Here is a 16,005-nt window from a genome sequence, read left to right as displayed (position 1 = left end):
TTGTATTTCTGACCATGTTGACTGACCCTTCATAAAATTACGAACCTGTGATCATATATGTGTGCGGGGATATCCCAATCAAGAAAGGAAAAGGGGCATGACTGAAAATAATCTAAAAAACCTAAGGCTTCTGAATTTTAGTAAATGATATTAGTAGCACCTGATACCCTATAACTATCCTTAGGCTGAGTTTAACTCTACCCTAAAGGCCCAGGCTGGCGTAGTTAATAAATTTGCCTGAGTGATTGAGGACAGCTTATAGTGATTAGGGAACAGGTATTTCCGAGGGCCCCAAAATTGAGAAATTTGCTAGATAAGCGATAAGATCATACATTCAAGTAAGATAGACAACTTAGGGATACGTGAAGTTAAAGATAGCAAATAGAAGCCAAAGTATATATAAGAAAGTAAATCACATAAAGAATAATATAAAAGGATAAAGATAAAAGATACAACAATGACACGGAGTAAAAACATAACAGTAGTCTAGCTGCTTATTTCTCTAAGAAGACCTCTCTTGAAATCCGTTTATCTAATTCTCTAGACACTTCATCTTGGAACAATTTAAAAGAAATTAGCGCTTTAGAAAAAGCTTCTAAAGCCCAGAATACAAATAAAATTAATCTCATCAGAAAATTCGATTCTTTAAAATGTATGCAGGATCGTCCCACATCCCATCATAATTCTACCTTTTTAAAAAAAGTTGTAATAAATAATTCTTCCTATCCACTTTCATCAGCAGAAGAAAGTGTACTTGCTAAAGGTCTGAATTTTGTTATCGCTCCTACTTCCATACCTAAAGAACTATTCTTAACCAAGATAGAAAAAGCAGCATCCTTTTTTACCAAAGCAAGAAGCAAACCGTATGGAAGCTATATTCACCATAAATCATGCAAGACCGCCGTCTGACAACATTTCTCATTCTGAAAGATCAGTTATAAAAAACTTAAGAAATAATAATGACGTCATTCTCCCTGAAGACAAAGGGAATGCTACTGTCATCATAAACAAATCTGATTACCATAACAAAATTTTGGAACTACTAAACACTGATACTTACTCTGAACTAAATAGTGACCCTACAAAAGAACTGCACAATAGGACCAACAATTTACTGTGAACCACCTCAGAGTTACCAAGAAACATCCGTCTTTCCCTCAGGTCGATTCATCCACTAATCCCACGATTGTATGGACTCCCAAAGATCCATAAATTAAACTCTCCACTCAGGCCAATCGTTGAAGGCATAAACTCCCCCACTCACAACCTATTTAAATACCTCGCATCCTTTTTAAAAAACCTATCTGGAACTTCCTTTTCTCATATAAAAAATTCAGCTGATTTTGTGTCCAAAATCAAAGACATCAAACTCAACAAATCAGATTTAATGGTAAGTTTCGATATAGTTTCTCTCTTCACAAATGTACCTACTCAAGAAGTCCACCGTCTTCTCCAGAACAAACTATCCAAGAAATTCTTTTCCTTACTTTCTCACTGTGTAAATTCAGGATACTTCAAATATGAAAACAAGATTTACAAACAGAACTCAGGATTCGCTATGGGCAGTCTGCCCCTCATTGATTCTTGCTGACATATTTCTTAAGGATTTTGAAGAAAAAGCAATTAATTCCTTGACTCTTAAACCCAAAATATGGTATTGTTATATAGACGATGTATTCTTCATCTGGGAAGACAGTGTCAACAACCTTAATTTTTTTTTCTAGACCACCTCAACAAGTTTCATGAAAAAATCAATTTGCCTACGAACTGGAGTCCAATGACTGTCTCCCCTTTCTGGACTTGAAACTTACAAGATGCACTGAAAATATCAAAATCTCCATTTTTAGGAAACCCACACACACACAGACAGATACCTTCATGCTTCTTCCCATCACTACCCTCTGCAAAAAGTTGGTAGTATTTCAACCCTGGCACATCGAGCCAGATCTTTACTAACAGATGAAACAGAAATTGAAAATGAACTCCATTTACTAACTTTTGTCAACAATAGTTTCTCTCTTAAAAAGATTGATAAATTTTTCTCTTTCCATCGCTCAACTGCTACTGAAGATTCTTCTTCCCCAAGAGCTTTTATGTCGTTGCCATAACTCAGCTCACTCTCCCCAAAACTGGCAAAAATTCTTAAGAAATTCAACATTAGAACTTGCTTCACTACGTTTCCAAAACTTCGCTCCATACTAAGTAGATCTAAAGTGAAACATCTTCCTATTCAGTATCCAGGAGTCTACAAGATTTTGTGTGAATGTGGCAAACCATATTATGGCCAGACAGCTAAATCCATCCTTTTACGTATGGAAGAACACCAAAGAGACATATCCTACAATAGGACCAGGGCCAGTGCTCTCTCTAGCCACATTCTCTTCTCTATCAACTAATATGAAGGCGGTAGACTGATGCAAACTTCTAATATCCACGTGTGTTATGATGAACTCGAAAGAAAGCTTATCAAATCTAGAGAAATATCGCTCAATTCATCCCATATTAACAACAGCCTTAGCTACAATCTTTCTGACGCACACATTGCCACTGTCCAGTATTGGTGCACTCTTGACAGCTCACGCACATAGTCAACTTCAATTGGAACTCCAGCACGCATTCCTGTTTTTAAAATGTACTATTGTTTTTTTATACTAGATCTGTTGATGTAATTTTATCATGTCTGTGTTATTTTATATAATTCTTTGCTTGTGATACCTGAAGAAGTTGATTTATTCAACGAAACTAGTAGTATCTTAACATTAAACCTTTTCTTTTTCATGCTAGGTATATAGTCATTCAAACTAATATTTTATAACATTATCTACTGAGTAAATATGAACGATAATATATATTAATATATATATATATTTTTTTTTTTTGCCAACTTCAGAATTATAATAATGTCATGCAACAACAATAAAAAATTATTGCTAAACCAACTTACCTAAATATTCTTCACTAAGACTTTTGTAAATTGCAAAGAGACTATTTCCCATCCATGTATTAGTCAGACCAGTGTTATGTAAAAGTGCAGTTACATCCCACTTATTTGGTCCTCCTCCATCTTGCTATAAGAGAATATTTAGATATGGATTGTAATTAGAATAATAACAAAAAATTCACAAATATATATATATATATATATATATTTTTTAAGAATCACATTAAAATATATAATCTGAAATAAACAGTGGTATTCAATTTTTAGCTGTATACAAGAGAGTGTTCAAACCAATTTTAACTTATGGATTTGAGAGCTGGGTCAGAAGTAAAACACTTGACCAAAGACTAGAGACTGCAGATATGAGAGTCCTGAGAAAGATTAGGGGCACGAACAGATGGCATCAATGACAATATTATATTAAAAACGAGGATAATTGGAAAGAATTTGACATTGTCAGCATTCAGGAAGACATTAGTAGAGCTAATCTCAGGTGGTATGATCACTTAAACAGAATGGGAGAGGAAAGATTAGCAAAACAAGTGTGCTCTGTTGGCAGGAAAAAGATTCAGAGGAAGACCAAGATATAGGTAAATTGATATGGTAAAAAGTGCCTTAGAAGATAGAAATATAAGATCTGATAATGTTGGAATTTTGACAGGTAACAGACTAATTTGGAGGAAAATTGTAGATAGGAAGTTAGTACTATCATATCCTGTACACCCCTTTGAGGGTAGATGGCAAGAATTTTATGATATTGATGATTGAATTTTTAGTCTGAAAAAAATTTTAAATTTTCTTGAATAAATTAAGGAATGTCAGATACAGAATGGACAGCAACTGTTGTATGACTAATCATGTATGACAAAAAAATTATCTTTAATGATTTTTTTTTTTTTTTTTTTTTGGAAGTACTAGAAAGCAGTCCTGATTGAATTCGTTCTTTATATTTTCTACAACTGTCACAGTGTCACTTGTTACCGAAGTCAACAATTTTAATAGAAATTATAACTCAAAATAAGTTGCAAACATGCCATACATTAGTATCATAGATGCTAGATTAGATCTCTGAGAAACCCAGCACTCAAGACCAAACATGAAACATTTTCAAGTCACTTAAGACTCAATAAACAGGGTAGAAATCTCAACATGTAACTAATCTGCTACATAAAGTTATTCATAAACATTCATGTCACAATGGGATTCCAATCCACAGCATGTTGATCATTAGCACAGGTTACACAAATTTCATGAAGTATAAGACCCTAGTTTCTATTTAAGATGCAGTGTGAATGAATTAGAACATTCCTTAAATATTCTAGCAAAAATGTTGTCATTTAAATAAGGCATGAAAGCAGATAGGCAATCTATATCATTATTGTTTTTGTGAAAGTATATGAAATTATTTACGAAAATATATCATTAAATTCAAAATTACTCCTTATTTAAATACAAAAATATAAATAAAAACTAAAAATACACAAATATATAAATAGCATTGCTAAAAATTCTAAACATCTTGATTGATTTCGAAAGAAAAACAGTGAGACTAAATTTTTCTTTTCTTTTATAGTCAACATGTATAGGTTATGGATTTTACAAATTCTTCCAGTCTGACAGATGTGAACCTTACGGCATGAATATTAAATCTTATATACTCCAAGGTATCTTGCAAGTGGAACACCTCTAGAAGAAAGTAAGACATTTTTAACTTGTCAACAAGTTTGAAGGCTGTTTGAATGCTGCCCTTTTTTTAATAGTTGAATTATCTAACTTGAGAATCCACAAATTGTAGGGTAATGAAATGGTGACTTTGTAATTAATTTCTGGAGTTGCATGAGTTGGTTTGTCAGAGAATAACAATTTGTTTTAATAACTTTCTTGAATACTATTATTAAGAACGATGAAACAAAGTGAAAGGGTTCAGATACAAGTTTGCACATCAGATGGGGGATTTGACAACAGAACGTGACTACACCTAATTTTAACAAGATAAAGGACAATCTTATTGTATAAAAAAAAAAAAAAAAAAAAAAAACGGAAGTTTTGAAAAAGCATGGATCATGTAACTCAAATAATCATCATTATGAAATGTAGAGTCCTTATTCTTCCATTTACATGTGATATTATGTGTCTTCTCAAATTTCTCATATGACTTTCCTATAGATTTCTTCCTATTAAATCATTATTTTGAAATCAGCTTTGGAATTCTTATGTCCATTCATTCCAGATGCTTAATCCATTTTCTTCTATAGACAGTGATATAATATATTACTGACTGTTCACTTAACCCTTCCATGGTTTGTATATTTCTTTCAAAATCTGTTGGTATATCATGCATGTCTCATAAATTTTGTTTAACCTGCTATAACTTTGCTTTCATCTTGTTTTCGAATTTTTCCTTGTCAGTCAGGCTTCACTCCTATAAGTGGATACTGCATTTAAAATTTGGTTAATTATCAAATTTATTATTTTTACCAGTGTTGATTTAATTGATAGCTTCTTATGTCATTTATTAATAAATCTCAAAGTTTGCTGCAATGTTTTATCAAAATCTTTGATCTATATTGTAATGAGTGCTATACTGGTAACTCTCATTATATATGCTTTCATTATCTGCATTTTTGCATATAGTGGTTTCATTGTGGTACATAAAGACTACTGCTGTTTCCTATCTAAGGTGTGGGAGCTTCTGCACGTGCACCTTGTTCCCTAACTTCATCCTCTGGTTCAGTGTCCATTTTGTGTCCCTATTGCCTTACTGGTCTGCATAGAATTGTCTTTTTCTGTAAATAATTTCTGCACCTCCTGAGCAAGATGTCTCGCAAGAGAAAAACAGAGGAAACTTAAGAGTGAAAAAAAGAATGCGAATAAAGACTAAGTGAAGAAAAGGACTAAAAATTTCATTCTTTAGAAGTGAAATTAGAAGTTCTGAATCAGTTTGATAGAGTGAATAGCAACGATATTCAAACGGACATGGAAAGTGATTCCACAGTGAGAACCATTCGTGATAATGTTGATAACAATTTGTAAAAGTGCACAAATCTCAGCATGACCAGAGTAACAAAATCTCAATCTCGTGCAATTGAGAAAATGGGAAATATGCTGGCTATATGGATTATCAGAACCAGCAGAATATGCTTTTATGTGGGGTGGCCATACGAGAGAAGGCAAAAAGTTTGTATGAATATTTGATGAAAGGTGAAAAGCAATCGACACCTTTCGCTGCAAGATGTGGATGGTTTGACATGGCTGCCGAAGCTGCAAATCATGTGCTGCTGAAGAATTTTTATGATCTCTTCAAAGCAAAGATAGTAGAAGGTTACACACACCGAGAGGTTACAATCAGAAGCAAAACACTGCAAGTCAGGTTTCCATTGAGCGAATCTTGCAAAAGCAGCCTTCAAACCTCCTATGAGCCTCCAGTTAAAAAAAAAACAACATGATTACGATGTGGTTATGATGTATTAATTCTGAAAATGAAGAACTACTTTAACAGTTATTTGTTTTACTACTCTTATGCCTTAATATGTATGAAAAATAGGGGCATTTTAATTAAATTAATTACGAAAGATCAGAATGTCACTTATTTGAAATTGCAACTTCTATTATCCTACGTTATAAGCCTCCCGTTTTACGTGTTTTGATATATACAGCGATTCTCCAGAATGCAACCCTCACATATAATGGGAGTTACCTGTATTACTATTATTATTATTATTCAAAATCTTCATGGAATAATGAGATTTATCATCAAAGGTCTGCCATAGACATCACAAATACTGCTATACCACATCTTTAAACAGTTGACTATCTCTAAGTCCACTACCCTCTAAGGCAGTGGTCTCCAAACTTTTCGCTGTGAGGGCCACATTGGGTGCTTCAGCACTGTTCAGCGGGCCGTAGTAATAAAAAACTCTAGAACTAGATATATGAGTTTCATTGAGAGCAGATAAAAACTGATTACAGAGTATGTGAGATAAAATTATCGTATATTAATGACAACGAACAATATCAGCAAATTCCCATATTTTTATCACAAATTATAATAAAACCATTAATGTGAATGATGTAACTAAGTTTGTGTTTTTAAAATCTTATTAAACTCAGGTTCAAATTTTGAAGTGCTAATTACAAGTAGCAATTTCAAATGTTAATCAGATAAATTTGCCCTGCATTTTGACTGGATATATTTCATTCGGGAAAAAGTTTGTCTGCAAAGATACGTTGTCCCAAAAATAGAGATAAATTTACAAGCAAATTTCTTCAAATTTGGAAACTGCTCAGAGTTCAAAAATTTATAAAAATTGATCAAGTTTTCTTCCTTGTATTTATCTTTAATATGTTCATTTGCCTGAAGTTCAATAATTTCCATTTGAAGTTGACTTGGGACATCAGTAACAACACAGTCAAACAGATTTTGAAACAATCTTATTTCCCTAGCATTGGCGTCCAAATCAGCAAATCGCTTCTGAAATTGTTTAAGATCTGAAATAACTAAATTTGCGAACAAGAAAGGAAATTCTGCTTCACCCTTTTTATGCAATTCTGCACAGTATGGCATATGAGCAAAGTTACAATTTTTCACCTGGCCTTCCAGAAGTATCAACTTTGCTCTAAATGCCTTCATATGAGATAATAAATCACAATCTAAGTTATTTTCACCCTGCAACTTTAAATTCAAATTGTTCATGTGGTTCACCAGATCTGCAAAAAATGCCAATTTCCAAACCCACTTGATATCTGATAAAAGTGGTTTGTAATGGTTTTTCTTGGTAAGAAATATATCAATTTCATTCCTGAGATGGAAGAACCTTTCCACAGCTAAGCCAGCGAACTGCAGTATAATATGCCAAGTCAACATATTCAGAATCACATTCCTCGAGAAAAGACCTAAACTGGCAATGATTAAGTGCATGAGAGCAAATGAAATTTACCATAGAAATAACAGGTTTCAAGACACAGCTCATATCAACGTATTTTCCACAAAGCGATTGTTGGTGGATAACAAAGTGAAGAAACATTGGTTTTGATATTTCCGCATCCTCACAAGCTTTTGTGATTTGCTCAACCAACCCCATTTTTATACTAGACATGTTTTTCCCACATCAACTGTCACACACTGCAGACGATTCCAGTCCAAATTATATTCTGTTAGTGTTTTTTGAATTTCTTTGAAGATATCTTCTCCTGTTGTAGTACCATGCATGCTGCGAGGTGACACTAATTCCTGTGTGACATTAAGTTCATTTCAATGCCACGTAAAAATACTACGAGTTGTGAGGTATTACAAACATCAGTTGATACATCCAGCACAAGAGAATACCGACTAAAACATTGTGCTTTGCCTACAACTTGCTGGATAATGTTATTTCCCATATTTTTGACCTGACGAGCAATAGTATTTGGCAAAAGACTTATTATTTTTAAAATATTAAGTTTTTCTGGGCATAACTCGGCCACTGCTTCCATCATACATTCTTTGATGATATTGCCATCGATGAATGGTTTTCCTTTTTTAGCCAACACACAAGCAACCTCGTAGCTTACCAAGGTTAAAGCTTCATTTTCTGAGTTTTCTTTCGTAGATAAGCCTTGCTGAGAATGCAAACAATGACATAATGATTCAAATTTATCAGAATGCTCCTTTTCTCTAAATTGCGAAAACGTTGAAGAGTGTTTTGTTTCATAGTGGCGGCATATATTGTATTCTTTCAACACAGCAACAGTGTCTTTACAAATGAGACACACAGCTTTATCCTTTGAGTTTGATTGTATGAAGAAGTATTTTACACCCCCATTCTTCATTAAACACATGACATTCATGCTCAACTTTTCTTTTCTTTTTCCCATCCATGTTAACCCTATAAAAGAGAATAAATTCATAAATAATTATATATATTTTTTTATTTATTTCAAAAAAAATTTTGTAAAAATTACCAAACAAAATCTTATCACAACAATTTCTACGCACGAACTAATACTTTTTTCTTTTTTTTTTTGAAATAGCCGAATTAATTTTTTTCCTGTTCGGGAAACAATTTGTTTAAATTTTTGCTAGTCGTTAGTTTTTCAACCAAATATACACCGACAATTTACATGTAACTTTTTTTTTAATTTCGTATAACTTCGAGTTTTTTTGTCAATGAATACAGATCGGGAAATTTTGTTTTTATTTCATTTTTTGCTCGTTAGTTCATTTTAACCGTGTTTTTACTGACTTTTTTAAGTGTTCTTATTTCGTGTGACATAAATTTTTTTGTTGATAAAAAAGTTTATTCGGATGTAACTTTTTTATTTTGTTTTGAATTCTTTTAAATTTTTTTTCTTCGTTAGTCCATTTTAATCGACCTTTTACAGTCAGAAAGACCGTAACTTGGATTATGGTTACTTTTTGCTATTCGGGAATATATTTTGAACACAATTTTAATTAATGCATTTGAAATCTATCAACATCCCGTTTTTTTTTTGTTTTTTTTTTGCGGATTCTTATTGAAAAGTTAGTCCAATTGGCGGGCTGCATCTGAATCGTGGGCCGTAGTTTAAAGACCCCTGCTTTAATGCAATGCATTCTGTGTTCCCTCCATTCTTCATGCAAAAAAAAGCCACTTACTATTCACAACTTACAGGAATATCACGACCCTTTCCTTCTCCACCATGTTGAGGAGTATTTTCTCTCTAGTAAATATATCTCAACAGCTTAATTAATATCTCCTCTCTTCTTCTATTCACCAAACTTTGCAGATTGATTAATTAGCTGTGGTGTGTGTCCTCATAACTAATGTTACAAGTCCTGATATTATTTTTTGTTACCAACCTTTGTATTCTCCCTTAGGAATTTTCATCCTTTTCAAATCCCAGTGTTCAGATATGAACACCTTAATGCATATGTGATGTGAACAGTATCTTATATGATGTAACTGTCACCATGTGAATGATGCAAAACTAATAAACAGTACTGCATCAATCTTTTGTGTTGTCTTCATCACGTTTACAATATGTCCTATGTACTTCAAATTTCTATCTTCTTGTCTCTAATCTGTGATTACCAAAATTCAAATCTTTATATTCGCTTATGATTACTAACATTCTTATTCATTCACTCACTCATCTTTCCAGCTTATTCAAATCCTTGTGAAGAGCTACAACATTGGAATTATTACTGCTGTTCTCTGTGTATTGCTAACATGATATTTAAAGTAAAATAGCCATTCTTAGATGAATTAATTTTTGTGAAAACTACATTTGCTTTTATCTCTTTTATTTTCATAAAACTGCTATTGTTTTATTATTACTGTTCATTTTATATGTAGACTTTAGTTTATTAAAGTCCACAAAAATCTGAAATTACAAAATGACAACATTAATTACTTTTTCTAAAAGATAAATTTCCACTCCTCTGTTTCTCATGGCACGAGATATCTCTCCATGTTTGGGATCCATGGCAAGAATTAACCTAAAATAATAGGATATGAACAGAAAAATTAAATAAGAAATAATAAATAAAGAAAACATTATAATTAAATAATAATATTTATAATTGTGACCTTTAAGAAAATACAGAATTTATATTAATAAGCAAGTGTAAGACAGCTGTAATTATAATAACCGAGATTTGAATCTAACAATTTTAGATTAAAATTAATATCCTTATGTTGTAAAAAAATAACATTTACGTACATGCAATGTCCAACTCTTAATATCACAAAACTATTTGTTAAACATTACTACATGGATTGTAGAATAAAAAAAAGAAGATATAAGCTGAAGGATTATTATTATTATTATTATTATTATTACAGAATGGTAGATTATTATTTTAAACATAACTCAAAGCAATTTCATTGGCATGTTATAATTTCCTATATGAAAATACATGTATAATGCAGGGGGGAAAAAAAAAGGTACAAGATAAAATTTACACAAATCATAATACAAAATTTCTGAGAGATTTAGGACCTCATATGTTATTGTTATATCTTCTTCTCCTTCTTTTCAGCCATTTTCTTTCCACTGCTGGATGCTACTTAATAACCATTCATCTCTACTATTCTTTAACTGATTGAGGACAATCTTGCAAACCTCAGTAGTAATCAAAACATGGTGTTCTGTCTTCTTTCTCGCAAGAAAAATCTCGCTTTCTGACACCCACTCACAAACACACATAACCCCATTAGCCTTCAAAAATATCCTTTTCCATTTATGAACTACTGCTTATCTTACATGAATCCAAAATATTCCCAGAATGCTGTTCTCAATGGGCTGGCAATGCCTAATATACAGTCTTCTGTATCAACTGTCAGCCCTACCTTCTCAATGTATGGCTCATTTCAAAAGGACTCTGGTATCAATGAGCATTTCTGCTGCAAATGGATATCTTCCATTTGGAGGTCCAATTGGAAGATATCTTCCATATCCATCTTCCACCTGGTAGGTTGTAAACAACCTACCAGGTGGAAGATGGATATGGATCCCCCCCCCATGCTTCATGCAGCATGAATGAATGACACCTTTTGCAAGCATGCCAAACATACTTAGACAGCCAGAAGCTCCTCCACATTTTAAGGGTGTATCTGACAGCCAACACAGCAAGACAGTGCTTGCATGTTGTCTGTCAGATAAATAAATGGCCTAATTTGCTGATGATGGTACACTTCATTCAACAAATAATACAGTAAAGAGACATCCCAAGATCATCTGCAACTAGTGCCTTAAGCAGTGGCATCCATATCATCCTTGGCAGAGTGAGGATAATCTAGTCACTTTCATTGCTACCAAATCAAAGTCAGATCGCACTCCTTGGACTGGCATTTGCCTCCAGCTTTTTCTGGTATAAAAATGTGATATCAATAGCTTCTTCTGTCTCTAAAAAAAATTATGCATTCTTTTGTCAATATGTTACCTTCCACTCATCAATCCATCAGACTACTAATTATGTAGAAATCCAAAATTCACCCATTCTTAGAATATTGTTTATGTGTTTGGTGTGGTACACCTAAAACCCTCCTAAAAATTCTTGATGCTGTCGAAAAGAGAGCACTTTACTGACAGATGTTCCCTCCACCAATGACTCACTTCAATTACTATCTCACAAGTACTGATTCAGCTCTATGTCTGTTCTACAAGTACTTCCATGCTCCATTGACTTGCCATGCATCATTTCTATTTTTATGTTAGGCCTATTAAAATAAAAGCAGCAGTTGCTGTACATCCCTTCTCAGTCCAACTGCAAATATACTAAACCTGCTTCTTCTATTCCTCTTTTATTCCATCTACTAACCTCCAAAACAGTAGCAGATTTCTTCTTTCTCAACCTGCACTACACTCCCAGCACTCATCTACTGTAATTTTTTGATGTTAAATAATAAAAGACAACTGGCTAAACTGGTGACTCCCGTCTCTTTTTCCAATGTGGTTTCTATCCATGAAAGGTATTTGTAAGCCTATAGTACATTCATATCATAGGCAGGTTAAGGATTTTTTCAATTTTATTAATTATATATATATATATATATATATATATATATATAAATATATATATATTTTATTGTTTATTATTTTTTTTTACATAGTCTGAAACCCTAACTACTCTAGAGACCAAACACCATTTTCAAGCCTCCAATAAGTGAGGCAATTGTTTCACACCAGGTCATGAAATTCATCTCCTACTTAAAGACATTAATCTTTTTCACTTTGTCTGATGCCTTTTCTATAAGTATTTCCATGGACAATATTCTATATAACTAGCTTCCTTCATAACTCCATTTTGTTCTAAATTCAAAAACTCAAGTGGTTATTGATCAACCCTAAGGATTACCATCTAGCATTTTAAGAGTTAAAGTGTCCTTTGATGATATGATTCTATACCAGCTTGAAAGCAATTATGAAAATCTGCACAATAATTTAAATGGGTACCCTGCACCTTTTATATTTTTTATGCTGTTATTTACCTTTCAGAAATTTTCTCTAATCTCCATTTTCCAATGGATGATAAAGCCCAGTGGTCTGGCATAAAACCAAGTAACTTGGTTTGTTTGAGCCTGATTAATGCTCTGATAGAGTGGTTAATCCTATCTATAAGGTATATTATGTCTGCAAATTCTGATTTGCCTGTTATGAACGATGAACATCCAAGTTTCTGGGAGAGAAAGCCTTCCAACTTCACATGAGATGTGCTGACTCGCTTTCAATTGAAAAGCACTGATAATTGTATTCTCTGTATTCACGCTGGGATTCAAACCCAACCAGGGTATCATCAAAACCAACTGAGCTATAAATGCTCCGTTTTCTTTTGTTTCCCTAATAATATAATGTTTCTTGATCCTAATTTACACTCACACGTAGAATGCCCACACTTTACCGTGTAGGCATTCGAAACCGAAATCCTGTGAAATAGGTTGGTTCTTCCTTATTCCTCCTGGAATAAGGAAGAACCAACTGTTAACTTACCTTCAGTCGAAAGAGACCAGATAAAGGTTCTTCACATCATGGACGGGAATTGAACCCAGGTCTTTCTGACCAAATTGCTTCATCTATATCGACTTGAGCTACAGAGGCTCTAATATAATGTTTAATCATAAATAAATAAATAAAAATTGAAAATTAAGAAATACCCAGAAAAAATGCAATTGTAAGAATAATTCAATAGCAGATGTAGAAAAAGGAACTGAAAACTAAACATAGAATTTGAAAGGAATCTGAAGTATGTGATATCCAAATCAAAATGTTTCAGTATAAAAAGATAAGACATTTAAGTAGCCCACCAATAGAACGAAAAAATGCAAAAGTGATTCTTATTTTTAAAAAAGGTAGTAGAGATGACCCTGAAATTATACAGGTATAAACATTCTAAATTCCTGTTACAAAATATATAGCAGAATTTTAAATAACAAACTAATAAAATATTCTGAAAACTTTATTTTAGAAGTACAAAATGGATTTAGAAAAGGACGATCATGTATAGACCCAGCCTTTTGCTTAAAATTAATCATAGACAAAAGAAGAGAATACAATTTAGAAACACATATTACATTTATTGACTTTGAAAAAGCATTTGACAAACTTAAAAGAAGCATTTTCTTTAACAAATTAAAAGAAAGACAAATTAAGATTAAATCATGAGCTATCATATACAAGAGAGATAAACCGAGGAGTCTGACAGGAATGTCCCCTTTCAGCAACTCTTCTTAATATTTATCTAAATGAAATAATAATAAAATGGAATAAAAATTTTCACCAAGGTATTAAACTTTCTCCTACTGTGAACTTAAACACTCTCCTTTTTGCCGATGACCAAATAAAAATTAAATTACAAATTCAAAGATAACATACAGAAAGATATTTGAAATTTAAATGAAATAGCCAAATATTATGGAATGATAATATCAACAGAAAAATCAAAAACGATGGCCTTTAAAGGACAAGATCCAATAAGGGAAAAAAAAAAGAAAATAGTAATAGATAACAAGATTTTAGAACAGGCGAACTCATTTAATCTAAAAATTGCAAAATATTTAAAAATAACAGGTGTAATTAACTCTATATTTAAACCTAACTTAGTTCAAAAACAAACTAGACTAAAAGTATATAATACATTAGCCCTACCAGTCCTATTATATGGAAGTGAAATCTGGAAAATAAAACAAAAAGACAAATGAAGATTAATAACAGCTGAAATAAAGAAATTATGAAAGAATTAAACCAGGATCAGTAATAAAAAAAAAAATTAAAAAATATAAACATAAATAGATGGAACATGCTGAAAGAATGAAAACAGAAAGATTCCCAAAACAAGCCTTAAATTACAAACCATTAGGAAAAAGAAACCAGAACAGACCACTCTAGGCCTAAATCCTTGAAAGCATGATGATGATGATGAAATCCTCTATTTCAAGACTAATGATAAAATGAAAACTATGAGGATAAAAAAATATTTAAAAAAAAAAAGAAAAAAGCATCAAGTGGATTCTTAATTTCATAAGTAAAACAGTTTAACTAATGAGGAAATGGCAAATTAAACATATTAAAATAAACAAAACAAGCAAGTCTTGTATAAGTAGTGAGTTAAATAACATTAAGTGGGAGAAAAAAAAAAGCCAAAACATAGCTAACAGAATACAACACACACAGAGTTAAAACAAAATTTAAATGTACAGATTTGGTTCAGAATGTAACTGACACATCAAATTACAGAACCAATAAACATTAGGATATAAGAACAGATCAATGGCATTATCAATGTCTTAAGCAAAAGTGATAGTTAAAGAATCAAGAGGAAGGGATAGTTAAAGATAAATTGATGTAAATGTCAGAAATTATTACCTTAGAATAGAGAAATAACTGCTGAGTGAATTTCAAATCCAACAAATAACAGAACACTGCAGGAAACAAAGAAAAAAAAAAATGGGATTATGAAGTCTTCAACTTGTGTTGGATATCTCCTTAAGGATATGTGCCAAAAATTTATGTATTTCCAACATATGAAATTTATTCTAAATACCATGCTTGGTGACAAATGATGTCCTTATTAAGAACCATACCAGCAATTCAAGCAAAGACAATGTATTCCTGTTAAAATTAACAACTTGTGGGAAAAGGTTTTTATATTAAAACAACAATGCTTATACAAAAAACACATGAATTGCTTCATCGAACCTCTCTCTTTTACTCTCTCTCTCTAAATGAAATTATAGTCAGTGCTATAGAAAGTTTTTTTTCCCACACTTGGTTATAAATTAAATTAAACTTGACCAGAAATGATATTCTTCTTTAATTATTTACCTAAATGTAAGCAACAACAAAGTTTGTGTTTGAAGCATCTTCATGACTAGGCTACACATAGCAGGTAATAACTGTATATAGAAGGTAATGACTTCATTATGGGAACAGTCATTACCCCGATTGATTTTTTACCTTTATTGAGGTAATTCTGTTCATTGCAATAATTTCTTGGCGAGTTTAATTTAATTTAGAACCAAACCAAAAATAAAATAAAACCTTCTACAAGTATCGCTAATCTAGAGTATTTTAATCATAAGGTGATGCAACTTTTGACTACCTGTGTA

The 16,005-nt window shown here is 32.2% G+C and overlaps 1 protein-coding gene across 1 annotated transcript in view; it reads right to left on the bottom strand.

Moving 5' to 3' along the window:
• Positions 1–16,005, bottom strand: part of LOC150096239 (midasin) — a 1,081,806-nt gene that overhangs the window by 442,139 nt on the left and 623,662 nt on the right. Inside the window, exons 45-46 of the mRNA XM_090409469.1 lie at positions 10,313–10,397; positions 2,945–3,068 (exon numbers count right to left, since the gene is read on the bottom strand). Coding sequence (XP_090265595.1) covers positions 2,945–3,068; positions 10,313–10,397 — 209 coding nt within the window. The remainder of the gene's footprint in view (positions 1–2,944; positions 3,069–10,312; positions 10,398–16,005) is intronic.

Source organism: Typopeltis vanoorti, chromosome 19 (assembly GCF_054136105.1).
Source record: "Typopeltis vanoorti isolate ZY-2024b chromosome 19, IOZ_Tvanoo_1.0, whole genome shotgun sequence".
NCBI classification, from domain to species: Eukaryota; Metazoa; Arthropoda; class Arachnida; order Uropygi; family Thelyphonidae; genus Typopeltis; species Typopeltis vanoorti.
Note: the sequence above shows the minus strand (reverse complement) of the source record. Positions and strands in the feature narration are given on the sequence as shown.